Below are 14,669 nucleotides of genomic sequence, written 5' to 3'. Positions count from 1 at the left end.
TGTTGCAAACTGCAGTTTGGGTATATTTGCAGTGATGTAACAGCTCTCAGAGGTAGACAGCAGAGGACGGCAGGTTGGCTGTCAGTCAGTGTCAGGTGGAGCTGAGCTCAGACTCTGCTACACTCACAGGGACTGTCAGTGGACGGTCATGAAGATAACCTGAAGGTAAGCCCTGCTCTGAAAGGTTCTTTGTTTTTCTTTAAAAGCTTCTGATACTTAATTTTGTTTATTCATTATTTAGGAAAAGTGTAATATGATAACAGTGTAAAGGAAAGTAAAATACTGTAAAAGAGTTTAAAATTTTCATGTTATTTCTTAAAGTCCTAAAACTTAGTATTAAAGTCTGTATGTTAATAATAGGGTTAATGTTGTTTCATGTTTGTTTGCTCTGGGTCGCAGTCTATTCAATGCCAAAGGTGGGGAGGATTTTTGAGTGGTGGTCTCTATGTGAAGCTCCTGGAGTCATGACAGACTTTTGGTTGATTTCTGTCCCGCTGGACAAAACCAGTTTAACCAGTGTAGAGAAACTCAAGCGCATCGCTGCCAAAACCAACCTGGCCTCCTGCTGCAAGTTCTCCATTCCAAATCTCAAGGTGAGGTGGAGTATCGTCTATCCTGGTGAAGAGCCTGAGGGAGCAAAATACATAAAACTGAGTGAACATACACGTAAGGACAAGAAGGCACCTCTCTTCTTAACAATACCAATGTCAAAAAAAAGAGTGAGAATTGTTAGTTCTGTGTTTATACCATTACAGTAGAGTGTAGTTGAGGAGAGTGATGGTGTTTGGTGTCCTTCTCTGGTGAAGGGATAAAGGCTCAGGTTGCTCTCTACAGATTGAGGCAACATTTCCATCTGACCCATTTCACTCAATGGGATCAATGTTCACCTGGCCTGACAGGAAGTGCATTTTAACCACTGCTGTTTAATTCCATGAAACATGAAAACCCAGTGAAAATACATACAGGACTGCTGCTCACGTTTAATTATTGGAGTTCTGTGTGATATCAGATGGATGATGCATGGGTATCATCACACGGTAACATTAACTGTGCTGTATATCTATGCTGTGACCTCAGGTGGGAATACTGGACAGTCTGCTCAGCGTGTCAGATGACCTCTCCAAGCTTGACACGCTGACGGAAAGGTAATAATAATCCGATCAAATAGTGACCAAGCAATATGCTGTCCTCGCTCTGGTCGTGTGCATGGAGTCAGTTTGTCTCAAAGGTCATTGTATGTTTGTAGCTTTGTCCCTCATTAAGACCAGTAACTCTGAGCTTGTGTGCGGTCTGTGTCATGATTAATTGATTGTCAGGGGCAGCTGATGGTTAGTTTTCCCTCTTAATTTTAAATTCATTGTTGGTGCATCTGAGCTCACATGTAAATGGAGATTTTACTACGTCTTTAAAACATCAAAATGTGGATAAGGGAGATCAAAGCAGGCAGATTTCTTTTAGAGTTCAGACCAGAAGCTTTAACTTAGCTTGATTTGTTGCTTTCTGAAACCTGCTTTCAGTCCAAGGTTTGGACGAATTAAACCCTGAGTCCACATTATTAGATCATTGTGTGTCTCATGAAACAACTTGGGGAAGAGAGATTTCGAGGAAAGAAGAAGCTGTGTGAATGGCATATAAACCCTCTGTAGTAATTGTGTTTTTCCTGTGGCTTCGTCAGTGTGATCAAAAAAACGTGTCAGTGTATGAGGGACATGATGGAGCAGTCGAATGACAAAGTTTTGGAAAACTCCTTAGCCAATGGAGGTGAGTCGCACACTCATACATTCTGAGGGTGTTAATTATATAGTATAGAAGCTCATTAAGTAAGTGCAAAGAAGCCACAGCCCACATGCACATTGCAACTGAGACTAAGAGCTACTACTGAGCTCCATATGCATAACACAGCCCACACTGATCCCTTCACTTTTTCTAGTAGCCTCAGGCATGCAAACAGTAAGGCAGCTCAACAGCTGCATAACACAAAGCAGTCTAACCAGCATCTGTGATCACTCTCCTCCATCAGGCCACAGCACCAGTCAGAGAGCTGCCCTGTCACCTCTGAAAGCTTACCTCAAGTCTCTGAGGGGTATTTTATCTGCTGCCGGTTTGCTCTCTGAGTTGCAATGCTGTGCTGTGTGAAAGAATGCATTATCACATTTTTTGGGTTCTCTTGTCCTGTTGTTTTCCTAATTCTGTTCCTCTCTGTGTTACATACATGACCATTCAAAAGTTTGGGGTCACCCAGACAATTTCATGTTTTCCATGAAAACTCACACTTTTATTCATGTGTAACATAACTGCACAAGGGTTTTCTAATCATCAGTGAGTCTTTCAACACCATTAGCTAACACAATGTAGCATTAGAACACAGGAGTGATGGTTGCTGGAAATGTTCCTCTGTACCCCTATGGAGATATTCCATTAAAAATCAGCCGTTTCCAGCTAGAATAGTCATTTACCACATTAACACTGTCTAGACTGGACTTCTGATTCATTAAATGTAATCTTCACTGGAAAAAAACTGCTTTTCTTTCAAAAATAAGGACATTTCTAAGTGACTCCAAACCTTTGAACGGTAGTGTAGCTATACCATGACGTTCTGTATGCGCTTTTCTCAGTGGACCTGATGAGCTATGTAACCAAGTTTCAATGGGACAAAGCCAAGTATCCCACAGCTCTGCCTCTCTCCAGCCTGGCAGACATCATCAACAAGGTACAAACCTATGAGACTGGGAGTAATAAGTATGTAAATGACATGTAAATATAATTAAGACTGATTGTTATTACCATGAAGGGGCATTCCAGCAACTTCCTATTGCACTTTTGCAAAGTTGTGAAACAGAAGAAACAGTGAAAGTCACAGGAAGGCCATTATAGCCTTATTAATGTGGCATAGATCTGAGTAGTTCAGTTACAAGAGGGATTTAAACATAGTCCATCAGATATGATTGGACTTGTCAACGGTAGATGTGGCCTCACAAACAGTGCGCAATATGGAGCTGCAGAGAGATATAGAGTGAACTGAACTTTTCATCTTCATCTACATTAAATCAGGCTGAGATGGGGAAAAATTAATTAAATAAATCAGACCTCAACCTAGACACCAAAACATTCCCGTCCAATGAACTCTCTCTGCCTATTAGTGAACAGTCACATGAAATTTTACATGATGAGCAGGGTGAACTAGACCCCAAATTACAGCACAGGCCAAAATATCCCGACTTCAAAAACAGTGGTTCCAATAATTCCTGTATTATAACTTCATAGCATCTGTTGTCAGACTTTCATTGCCAAGTTACATCTACAGTAATTCAACTTCGGCACCTTTTGTTCTACATTATAAACTTTGGTTCCCTGAACCTCAAGCCCAAGTTGGCTTTATCAGGGTTATTTTTCAGACTGGTGCTACAGAAAGACATTATACAACTCCTTTCACAGTGCTTTATAAAAGTAGTCCTGATGTCATAGGAAACTAAATTTGACTTGTACAGTATCTTTCTGGAACATATGAAACCTCTCTAATGTCCACGAATCAGTAAAGATGATGCTGTCAAGGAGTTTTCACAAGATCTAACAAAATTACATTTAATTGGAAACAAAGTAATGATGCATATGTGTATCTAAGCAGCATGGATATAGAATTACTAAATTCCACTACAGGTATAAATAGGCATAGATTTCAGGGGAAGAAGGGATGAAAGAAGCAAACACATTTGCTCATTGTACCTAGTGTTTTCCTTTGTAAAATTAAAACCAGTTCTACCATAGACTGATGCTGAACAGAAAAAAAGTAGTGCATAAAAACTGCAGGAAATTAAGCTTTGATGCACCCAGACTTCTGCTTATAGTTTAAAATTCTACTTCAATGCTTACATCATGTATTAATGCTTATCTGTGCTGTTGATACCTGCATGTGTGTCAGGAAGTTTCCCAGGTGGAGACAGAATTAAAATCCCGTGCTGCAGCGTACAACAGCGTGAAAGTGAGTCTGCAAAGCCTTGAGCACAAACTAGAGTGAGTACCAGCAATTATGTATTTGGCAAAATACAACGTTGCATTAACTGTATTCACTACCAGTCAAAAGTTTTAGAATGCCACAGTTTGTCCAGTTTTTTATTGGAATTCAAGTAGCTCAAGTCCAATGTAGCTATAGCCAATAGCTTGAAATGGTACAAAGGTAAGTGGTGAACTGAGAGAGGTTAAAAAAGGTAAAGTTACCCAAAACTGACTAATGTAAATTTCAGAATTATACAAAAAGGCTTTTTTCAGGGAACAAGAAATGGGTGAACAACTTAAAGCTGTTCTGCAGCAGTGGAGGTTGATTAAGCCTTGAAAGTTGGTGCTACCAAATCCTACAGGTGTCCTAACTTTTCTAGGTTACTTCCAACCCCCTCTGTCTACATAAAAGTACTGTTGGAACACACCGTGACACCATATCCTCCAGACCATTATTAGAACAGTGTTGTACTGCAGCAAGTAGTGTGTTGCTATAAAAATAGAGAGGAAAAGGCAATTAACAATAAAAAAGAGACAGACCATAATAACACCTAAAAATGTAGGTCGTTCCTACAGAGAAATTGCGAAGAAAGTCAAGGTGTCATTGAGTCCAGTTTCTTCACCATCAAAAGGCTCAGAAACTGGAGGAAACTCTGACAGGAAGAGGTCTGGAAGAACCAAAGCCACAACAGAACCAGAAGACCAGTTTGTGAGAGTCAACAGCTTGGTGATAGGAACTCAGAGGACAACAGCTTCAATCAGCTTCATAGTGGTCGTAGTAAGAAGTCTCAGTTTAACTGTGGAGAGAAGACTTGGAGCTGCAGGTTTGACAGATGGAGTTGCAGCAGAAAGCCGTTGCTAAGACGTCAGAATAAGAAAAAGAGGCTTTCCTGGACCATGAAACACCACCAAAGGACTACTGAAGACTGGAAGAAGGTATTATGGACTGATGAATCAAAATCTGAAATCTTTGGTTCATCACACAGGATTTTTCTACACTGTTGAGTAGGAGACAGGATGGTTCTTCACTGTGTGACATCAATTGTCAAACATGAAGGAGGAAGTGTGATGGTCTGGGGCTGTTCTGCTGGATCCAGGGTCGGTTCTTGTACAGAGTGAGAGGAACCCTGAACCTAAACAGCTACCACAGCATTCTGCAGCTCCATGCAGAACCCTCTGGTATGTTCTAGTTGGTCAGGAGTTCATCCTACAGCAGATAATGATCCAGAACATCAGTCCAAGCTCTGTAGAACCACCTTAGGAACAAAGAACCAGATGGTGAGCTTGAAAACATGGAGTAGCAGCACAGTCTCCAGACTTAAACCTCATGGAGCTGGTTTGGATGAACTGGATAGAAGAGTGAAGCAAAGAACCTACAAGAACCACACATTTATGGAAACTTCTGCAACAGAGCTGGAAGAACTTTCTGAAGAATATTTGATTTCCATTGTGGAAAGAATGAGTATGTTCAGTTGTTATATCTGCCAAAGGTGGCTTCTTTGATGAGTCAAAAGTTTAGAATTTTGGTTTCTAAATACTATTTTTTTTAAACGTAATTTGTTTCTTTGTTCTATGCTTTCATTTCAGAGTACAATGACACATTTACATGCATAATTTCCAATAAAAACATGGAAAAACTGGGGTGTTCTAAAACTTTTGACTGGTAGTGTGTGTGTATATATATATATATATATATATATATATATATATATATATATATATATATATATATATATATATATATATATATATATATGTATACACTGAAGTGGGTTAATTTTGTTTCTAGAGGGAATTTGCAAACTTGCAGTCTGAATGGCATTGTGAGGAAAGAGGACCTGGTGGTGTCAGACTACCTCACCACTCTCCTGGTAGTGGTGAACAGGTCAGTTACATTGCATGCTTGTGTCTGCATATACCTGTGATGTTCTTTGTATGTAAATGTGTTTTGCTCGTGTTTCTGACCACAGAGGGAGTTACTTGCAGTGGGAGAGGACCTATGAATCCTTGTCAGAGTTTGTGGTTCCGCGGTCGAGCAGGTGAGCTATCTTTATGTACTCTTGGCCATGAAACAAGCCATACCACTTGATCCATGTACAAGTGAACCGTCAAAGCTCTGAGTACCTGCTCTCAGCGTCCAAAAGGTCAAGCCAAGTAACCACAGGTGTCCCATTACCGGCAGAAAGTAAAAGTCTGTCTGGTTTGGATCAGCAGCAGAGAAGAACATTTTGTTTCCAGAGGTCAAAACGTAGCCAAGTTTTGATTTCTTTAATGTCTTATGGCATCATGCCAGAATATTTTTGGAGATTTTACATAAAAAATTAAGCACTTTGTCAACTGACAACTAAAACAGAATAGGATCTAAAGTGTTGACACAGGGTGCTATAAATGTAAATAAGGTGAATAAAGCCTGCAGACATTAGTGAGCGAGCCCTACAGCTTTTAGCAACAGGCCAAGTCCTGACTGTTCTTTGCCAATACTCTGTTTACCATGTTTATCGTCTTAGGATGGCAATATGTAAATACAAAGTACAGCTAAAGATGGTGAGAATGTCATCCATCCATCCATTATCTATACACCACTTAATCCTCATTAGGGTCGCAGGGGTCTGGAGTCTATCTCAGCTGACTCAGGGTGAAGGCAGGAGACACCCTGGACAGGTCACCATTCTATCACAGGGCTACATATAGAGACAAACAATCACACTCACATTCACACCTACAGACAATTTAAGTAGCATGTTTTTGGACTGTGGGAGGAAGCCGGAGTACCTGGAGAAAACTCACGCATGCACAGGGAGAACATGCAAACTGCATGTAGAAAGATGCCAGGAAGGCGGGGACATGAACCGGGGATCTTCTAGCTGCACGACAGAGTTCTAACCAGCAAGCCACTGTGCAGCCCTGAGGGTGTCGTTAGTTCTGTAAATATTTAGTCAGAAAATCAAACTAATTTATTCTGTAAACACACATACAAAAAGTCAGGGATTACCAGTTTTTCTGTACATCCTCAGGAATATAAATGTCACTAAACAAACACGCTGCAACCAGCAGCAACAAAAAACCCTACCAATATTAACAGATGGATTATGTTAATTTTGTTGTTTCTTATTTTAGAGTAGTGTTAGTTTTTTAATGGACAACTAAGTAAGGAAAAGATGGTTTATACCTTGCTGACATGTTTCAACCCTGTCTCTGGTCTTCCTCAGAGCGTCATCTGACGTGTGATTACGTTTGAAACATGTCAGCAAGGTAAAAAATGTCTTTTCCATTCTTAGTTGTCAGTTAAAAAAAGCAATGCTATTCCACCAGTATTAATCTTAGTATTACAATTTTGCACTGAGATATATATATATATATATATATATATATATATATATATATATATATATATATATATATATATATATATATATATATATATATATATATATATATATAACAGAAATCCCCACGCTTCACAATATGTGCAGTAACCCAGAAAAGTCTATTTACATTATAATGTGAAATTAATTTTACCTTTCAATTATACACTACTGTTCAAACATTTAGAGTCACTTAGAAATGTCCTTATTTTTGAAAGAAAAGCATTTTTTAAATGAAAATGACAGTAAATGAATGCTAAATTCAGTGTAGACATTATTAATGTGATAAATGACTATTCTAGCTAGAAACAGCTGATTTTTAATGGAATATCTCCATAGAGGTACAGAGGAACATTTCCAGCAACCATCACTCCTGTGTTCTAATGCTACATTGTGTTAGCTAATGGTGTTGAAAGGCTCATTGATGATTAGAAAACCCTTGTGCAGTTATGTTAGAACATGGATAAAAGTGTGAGTTTTTATGGAAAACATGGAATTGTCTGGGTGACCCCAAACCTTTGAATGGTAGTGTATATGGACCAATACTGGGCTCAAACGTAGGAAAACAATCACTAATCTGTTACAGCCACTGAATACATTTCAGACTTGTGCTACACTGGAAGTGATGCAGAAATGCTGCCATGACCAACTAGTAAGACTGCTGTCACCACACTTACAGAAAGGCTACCATGAGCTCATTTAGACATGAAGCTGACACATGTAGATGCCATCAGAACAATGGAAAGGAGTGCATTTCTGACAAGGACTTTTCATACTGCACTGCTTTAAGGACTCATTTTTAAAGCTGGTGGCTTCTTACTTATGAAAAACATGAAATTGTCTGGGTGACCCCAAACTTTTGAATGGTGGTGTATATAATGTATATGAAATATATATGTTTGTTTTTGGTATATAAATTGCATAGAACAAAGACAAAAACATTTTTTAGATTTGGCTCCTTGTCATTCATTGATCTCCAATTGAAATGGCACCAGATGAGAGCATTGCATCTCCTGTCTCACTTCTTCATCAGAATAAACTTTTACAGTGCATCAGAATCACTCATCTTTCATTTGCATAATGCAAGATCAAAGTCAGAGTTCCCATAAACTAATTATTAGTTTTCTGTTTGTGAACAGAATTCAGGTCAAGACCCAAGTCATAGACATTCTTTAAAGAAATCTAGCTCATATTATTGCCTGTCTATTTCACTTTGTTAACTGCTTGCTGATTAATATAACTGAAATCTGCAGTATTGAGAACATTTTAGATTGACACCATTTGAAATAACTGCTTATGTAAATCCCGTCATAAGCATGGAAATATTTCTACTTTCATTCCACATGGCATAAACACAACACCGTAGTTGACTTTATTTGAATTTTCAGCTTCTCTTGTTGCTGCAGGTTGACATGTGTCGCTCCAAACTTGTCATTGTGTTTTGTGACCATCAGGAAGCTGTTCGAGGATGGAGAGGGAGGAATCTTCTCAGTGACACTGTTCAAAAGAGCCGTGTGTAAATTCAAAGCCAAAGCCCAGGAGAGCAAGTAAGCAGGATGGCTTGCCAGAAAGCACACAGTAAAGCCAAAGCTGTGTTGTCTGTGTCAATTACCATAGTGTAGTCTATGATCCACACAGGTTCATCGTGCGTGAGTACAGCTTGGATCTGGAGGAGAAGAAGCAGCAGGAGATTAAGCAGCTTAGCGTTCACAAAAAGGAGCAGTATGTGAGTCAAACATTATGTATGTATTATGCTGTCTCTAGAGGTTTTCTGATATGTGTGTTGTAATGTATTATAAATGTGCATGCCTCTTCCATAGGGAATCTTTGTAAGCTGGCTGAAGGTGAATTTCAGTGAGATGTTTATTGCCTGGGTTCACTTGAAAGCATTGAGGGTGTTTGTAGAATCAGTCCTCAGGTCAGTGATTATAACTTTTGTCATTTTTTATTGATTTTCATTCACCATTCATGAAAAATGGTATGTGAGACATTTGAGTGTGAGCTGACTCATAATAATGTCTCCTGCCATTTTGCATCTATTTTGTGTCTCATTTTGGTTGTTTTGTGTCTCATTTGAAACCTTTCATTTCATTTTGTCTCTTTGTGGTCATTTTACCTGTTTCTTTGTGCTTCAATTTGGGGGTTTTGTGTCTCTTTTTTGTCACATTTGCGACATTTTGTGTATCGTTCTTAATAGTTTTTTGCCATTTTGTCTCCTTTGGTCATTTTACATCTATTTTGTGTCTCATTTTTGTGTCTCTGATGAGTCACATTTGCGACATTTTGTGTCTCGTTCTTAACAGTTTTTTGCCATTTTGTCTCCTTTGGTCATTTTACATCTATTTTGTGTCTCATTTTTGTGTCTCTGATGAGTCACATTTGAGACATTTTGTGCCTCATTTCCAACTGCTTGTTTCTATTTTATCTTTTTTTTATCTCTTCTCTTTTCTGTCTCATTTTGGCTGCTTTGCTTCTCTTTTGTGTATCTTTTGTGTATCTTTTAGTCAATTTTCTCTAATGAAAAATGGCATGTAAGACATCGCAGTGTGAGCTGACTCATAATAATGTCTTCTGTCAGGTATGGACTACCTGTGAACTATCAGGCTCTTCTACTGCAGACTGACACGAAGCACTCAAAGAAGCTGAGAGAAGAACTTTCCTCGCTGTTCAAGCATCTGGACCCCACTGCCAGTATGACAGACGTAAGAGGCCAAACTGACCTTCACTGATTTATGTTGATCATTATTTTGTCATCATTACACCAATTTAAGAGGCTATAAAGGACAGAAGAAAAGACATAAACATCCAAAGTCACATATCAGAAGGAATGATGAGATAACCTCAGCCCATCATCAATTAACTACTTTAAAGCTTCAAACTACAACTTTATACGTTTTACAAGGGAACTGACTCAGAATCTTTCCTTTCCACTTGGTACTACTTTATACACTTACTTTACACTATTTTAGAGTCAAGACTTTGCATTATGAAGCACACATTACAGATTGACACATATCTGCATTGGCAGGCTTATTAAATCAAATCTATTTGAATGGTTTTCAAAACAATGTTGCCATTACATGTATCATCCACCAGAGAGCACTAACAAGTTTTCACATGAAAATGCCCACTCAGTACATTTTCACCATTTTTATGTGTCCAAATGATCTTTATCCAAAATACATGTTGCCTGTGTCAAGACTTTCAGTTCATAAATATTGACCAGTAGATATTAAACTGCTAAAACTTGTTTAAAAGCTGAAACATTAAATGATATGCTGATAATAATGCTAATAATTATAGAAATCTAATGGTACGTTATTGGAGAACAGTGTGGAAGACCAAGCTCCTCCACGGGATGTACACTACCAGTCAAAAGTTTGGACACACCTTCTCATTCAGTGCTTTTTATTTATTTGCATTATTTTCTACATTGTAGATTAATACTGAAGATTAACACATTTTTGTTGACAACATAATTCCAAATGTATTCTTTTATAGTTTTGATATCTTCAGTATTAATCTGCAATGTATCAAATAATTAAGTAAAAACCATTGAATGAGAAGGTGTGTCCAAACTTTTGCCTGGTAGTGTATGATCACTGGCAGATAGAGGAGGTGGCTGACATGATGAAGTGGCTGAAGATGGCTGATCTGCACAGAGGCTATGATCATATCAGGACAAAAACAGGCCCTGTGCAAAGAGGCCCCTGAGACAGTCCAGCCCATAATAACATGCAAGATTCAAGCTGGGACTGCGTACACTGCGACTGTGTATGAGAATATCTGTGCTGAGTATTGACCAGAGTGAAAGAGAACAGAAGAGCAAACACCTTGTAAGACCTTGAGACCCACACTTAGTACAGCTGCTGGCTAACTAACCTGATATAGTGGTGGCTGATCAGGAGCAGCAGAGGGCAGTAGGGGTAGATGTGGCAGCAGACAACAAGATCAAGAAGAAGGAGAATGAGAAGGACTATTAGGGGCCGTACAGGAACAACTGGAACAGATGTGGAAGGGAAAGGCCAAGGCGGTCCCAGTGGTAGTGAGAACATTAGAGGCTATGACCTTCAAAGTGGGAAAGTAGCTGCAGCAGATTCCAGGTACAACATCTGAGATCTCTGCCCAGAAGAGTGCAGTCCAAGGAACATATAAGATCCTATGGACCCAGGCTTAAGGAAGACACATACGCTATACTTTCAATGGTTGTTCACAGAACGCATCTTTTCTTTTCGCTGCTTTTATCACTGTTTTTATCTTGTTGAGAATGGATCCAATCGCATTTAATGGTAAAGTGGTAGACGTCAAAGTTTTGATTTTGGTAAAAAAAAAAAAAAAAAAAAAAAATCTCCAGTAAGCCTCATAGGTGTTTTCGGAAAATCAGTTAGTCCATCATCAGCAGGGGTGAGGGAGGGCATCTCTTGGGTCAGTACAGGAGGCAAAGGGCAAACGCTAACCTGATCATCTGGCTCTGGAGTGAGTTGTGGCATATCCACTGCATTCCTCTGTAGAAGAGGAGGGAAAAGATTTTCCTCAGTGTTACTTTCTGCTAAACTGCAATTGCCTTGTGATTGGGACAAAGGGCCACAAGACATGGAACTATCCCCCTCTACTGGCTCTCTTTTGAGATCATAAAGTGCTTCTGTAGTGGAGTGTGGACTGATATGTTTTGGATCAACAACTATGTCCATTTTCTCTGTTTTAATAGTGTTATTAGGTTATTCAGGAGTTGGTGGAGACCAAATCAGAGCAAAAAAAAAGAGTCACATTAATCAGCTAATGTTAAATGTACAACAACTTTAATGTTAAAGTTGTTGTACATGTGTAAATAACCAACTGTGTATCAGTAAATTCACTATATCAACTTGATGACAAATGTCAAAGTGCCAAAAGCCAAAATGTTAAAAAAAACAACATAATTTAATGCTGCTTTCAGTACACTTCAAAAAACGGAACTGTTGCTTTTACTTGTGTGCATTTATCACTACAAGAGACCTCTTTTTCATGAACATAAAAATTTGATCAATTGTTGATAAAATATTTGATAAGATGCATGAAAACATCCTCCACTTCTGCCCACAGCCAATCATTAAAGCTTATTCCATCCATCCATTATCTGTACACCACTTAATCCTCATTAGGGTCACAGGGGGGTGGAGTCTATCCCAGCTGACTTAGGGTGAAGGCAGGGAACACCTGGACAGGTAACAGTCTATCACAGGGCTACACATCAAACAATGACAGACAAGCAATCACACTCATGGACAATTTAGAATCACCAACTAACCTCAGCATGTTTTTGGACTGTGGGAGGAAGCCTGAGAACCTGGAGAAAACCCACACATGCACAGGAGAATATGCAAACCCCATGCAGAAAGATCCTGGGAAGACTGGAATGTGAACCGGCCTAACCGTAATCCTCTAACTGCAAGGCAAAAGTGCTAAGCACCACGCCACGCTAAGTTATTAGCATGTTGCTGACATCATGTTAGGTTCACACATACTGATGATTTTCCTGTCAAGACTCTGGCCAAAAATCAGTTCACTACTAAATTGATTCAGCAACTGCTTGTGATGAATACTTTAATGTATGTCTGGCATTATTTTTTGTTTTGTTTTTACTTCCAAAAGACCAATGACAGTGCAGCATAGTGTTTGTCCAGATTTCATGTTGAAGTCTGAGTGAAGAAAATACTGTCAACCATCTGCTGGCCTGCCAACCTGAGATGACATCTGTCCCATGCAAACTCCTCCATGTCCATGCCAGACCACAGAGAGAAAAGAGAAATTTGTTCCACTGTAGTGCATGTATATTCACAGAATGAACAATAATAAATAAGGGCAAGATAAGTATAGTACATAATCTATAACAGAGAGCTGAACTTGCCCAGTGCACAAACTCTCCTCGATGTTCAGCTTTCACAGGTTCAAGGTACATGTGACGCTATTTTCTGTCTTTTCTGCTAAACAGGTGAGCTGTGACATCCCAGGACTCTGTCAGCAGGAGTACTTCTCCTACATCTGTTTCCACGTCAGCACCAATGTGTTGGAGATGAGCTAGCAGTCAGAGATGTGACTGCCAAAGCAGAGAGGGCCCTGTCACACACGCTGTTTCTTGTTCCAGTCAGTCAGAGCCAGAAACAGAGCTGCATCGCTAAAATAAAACACAGCTAGCAGAGAACATATCCTTGAATATCTTGGTTTTCAACATTTCTCTTGAGCCAGAAAGTGACTTTTTGAGATGGTGGTGTAAATAAACCTGTCAGTGGATGGATTTGGATCCCCTTCAACACAATGCCAGCTGCACATGGACTACACTTATGATGTGCTGCACATGGAATTGTGGAAATATTTAAATGTGTTTAATATCTGAAGAATGTTCTTCAGGGATTTATGTTAAAAGAACACACACTGTAAATACTAATGTCAGTGTACAGCTTCAAACATGTTAAGTGAGCACGTTATTATTTTAAATCTTAAAGCCATCACACTAATAAAGTGGATTTCTTCATGCATTGCTGCACATTATTCACACAGCCATCCATCCATCCATTATCTATACACCTGGGGACACCTGGACAGGTCATCAGTCTGTCACAAGGCTACATAGAGACAAACAATCACACTCAATTTAGAGTTACCAATTAACCTCAGCATGTTTTTGGACTGTGGAAGCCAGACTACTCGGAGAAAACCCACACATGTGCAGGGAGAACATGCAAACTCCATGCAGAAAGATCCTGGAAAGGCCACGAACTGGGGATCCTCTAGCTGCAAGGCAAAAGTGCTAACCACCAAGCCACTGTGCAGCCCAAAACCAACCAGTACACTTTTAAAAGTATTATGCTGAGAACAGATATCATGACTGATGATTTTCAACTCATGTTTGATCAGACGGTAACAAATAGCAATAATAGAATGCTCCATTGCAGATCCAGACTTGAAACATTTAAATATTTAAAGTTCAAATTCCATCTTTTCCTAATTTTTCAGAACATTTCTTGTCATATTTCTTGTTCTTGACACCGTATTCTGCTTTCTGTGTGACTACTCCAGCATATTCGGTTTTCTCAAAACCAAGAAAGGGTCGATCAAGGTTTCTGAAACCAGCTTACATGTGCAAAACACCTGAGATATAAGTGTGTAAAACGTGACAACAGACACATGTATATACTACCTTTTTTGTAAGGGGTCACAGCACAAACATATTGGTATTATATAAATCATAGAACTAAGTCTTAAGTTCTGCAGTGAAGAAAATGCAGTAAAGTTAAAAAACAAAAAAAACATAGTATTTTCAATAGACCTAAA

At 39.0% G+C, this 14,669-nt stretch overlaps 1 protein-coding gene across 2 annotated transcripts; it reads left to right on the top strand.

Moving 5' to 3' along the window:
- Window positions 1-38: 38 nt before the first annotated feature.
- atp6v1c2 (ATPase H+ transporting V1 subunit C2) lies at window positions 39-13,873 on the top strand. Of its 2 annotated transcripts, XM_035950005.2 has the most exons (14): window positions 39-165; window positions 400-593; window positions 1,078-1,145; window positions 1,676-1,761; window positions 2,021-2,083; window positions 2,616-2,710; window positions 3,920-4,011; window positions 5,783-5,878; window positions 5,964-6,032; window positions 8,813-8,905; window positions 8,997-9,084; window positions 9,179-9,276; window positions 9,937-10,060; window positions 13,330-13,873. In XM_035950005.2, the coding sequence occupies exons 2-14, from the start codon at window positions 408-410 to the stop codon at window positions 13,417-13,419; spliced, it is 1,248 nt and encodes a 415-aa protein (XP_035805898.2). In that variant the 5' UTR covers window positions 39-165; window positions 400-407; the 3' UTR covers window positions 13,420-13,873. The 2 variants fall into 2 exon arrangements, with proteins under 2 accessions (XP_035805898.2, XP_023129969.2); XM_023274201.3 differs by lacking the exon at window positions 2,021-2,083.
- Window positions 13,874-14,669: the final 796 nt, after the last annotated feature.

The sequence above is a fragment of the Amphiprion ocellaris genome, chromosome 20 (genome assembly GCF_022539595.1).
Source record: "Amphiprion ocellaris isolate individual 3 ecotype Okinawa chromosome 20, ASM2253959v1, whole genome shotgun sequence".
Lineage (NCBI taxonomy): Eukaryota > Metazoa > Chordata > Actinopteri > Pomacentridae > Amphiprion > Amphiprion ocellaris.
The sequence above is the reverse complement of the archived record's forward strand: the minus strand, read 5'-3'. Positions and strand labels throughout refer to the sequence as shown.

What these genes read in the sequence shown, in the direction of transcription:
- atp6v1c2 (XM_035950005.2), top strand. Translation starts at nt 408, where the DNA reads ATGCCAAAGGTGGGGAGGATTTTTGAGTGGTGGTCTCTATGTGAAGCT. An exon ending in CTCCTGGTAGTGGTGAACAG is followed by an intron (nt 5,879 to 5,963) that starts GTCAGTTACATT and finishes TTCTGACCACAG; the next exon opens with AGGGAGTTACTTGCAGTGGG. An exon ending in GCCAAAGCCCAGGAGAGCAA is followed by an intron (nt 8,906 to 8,996) that starts GTAAGCAGGATG and finishes TGATCCACACAG; the next exon opens with GTTCATCGTGCGTGAGTACA.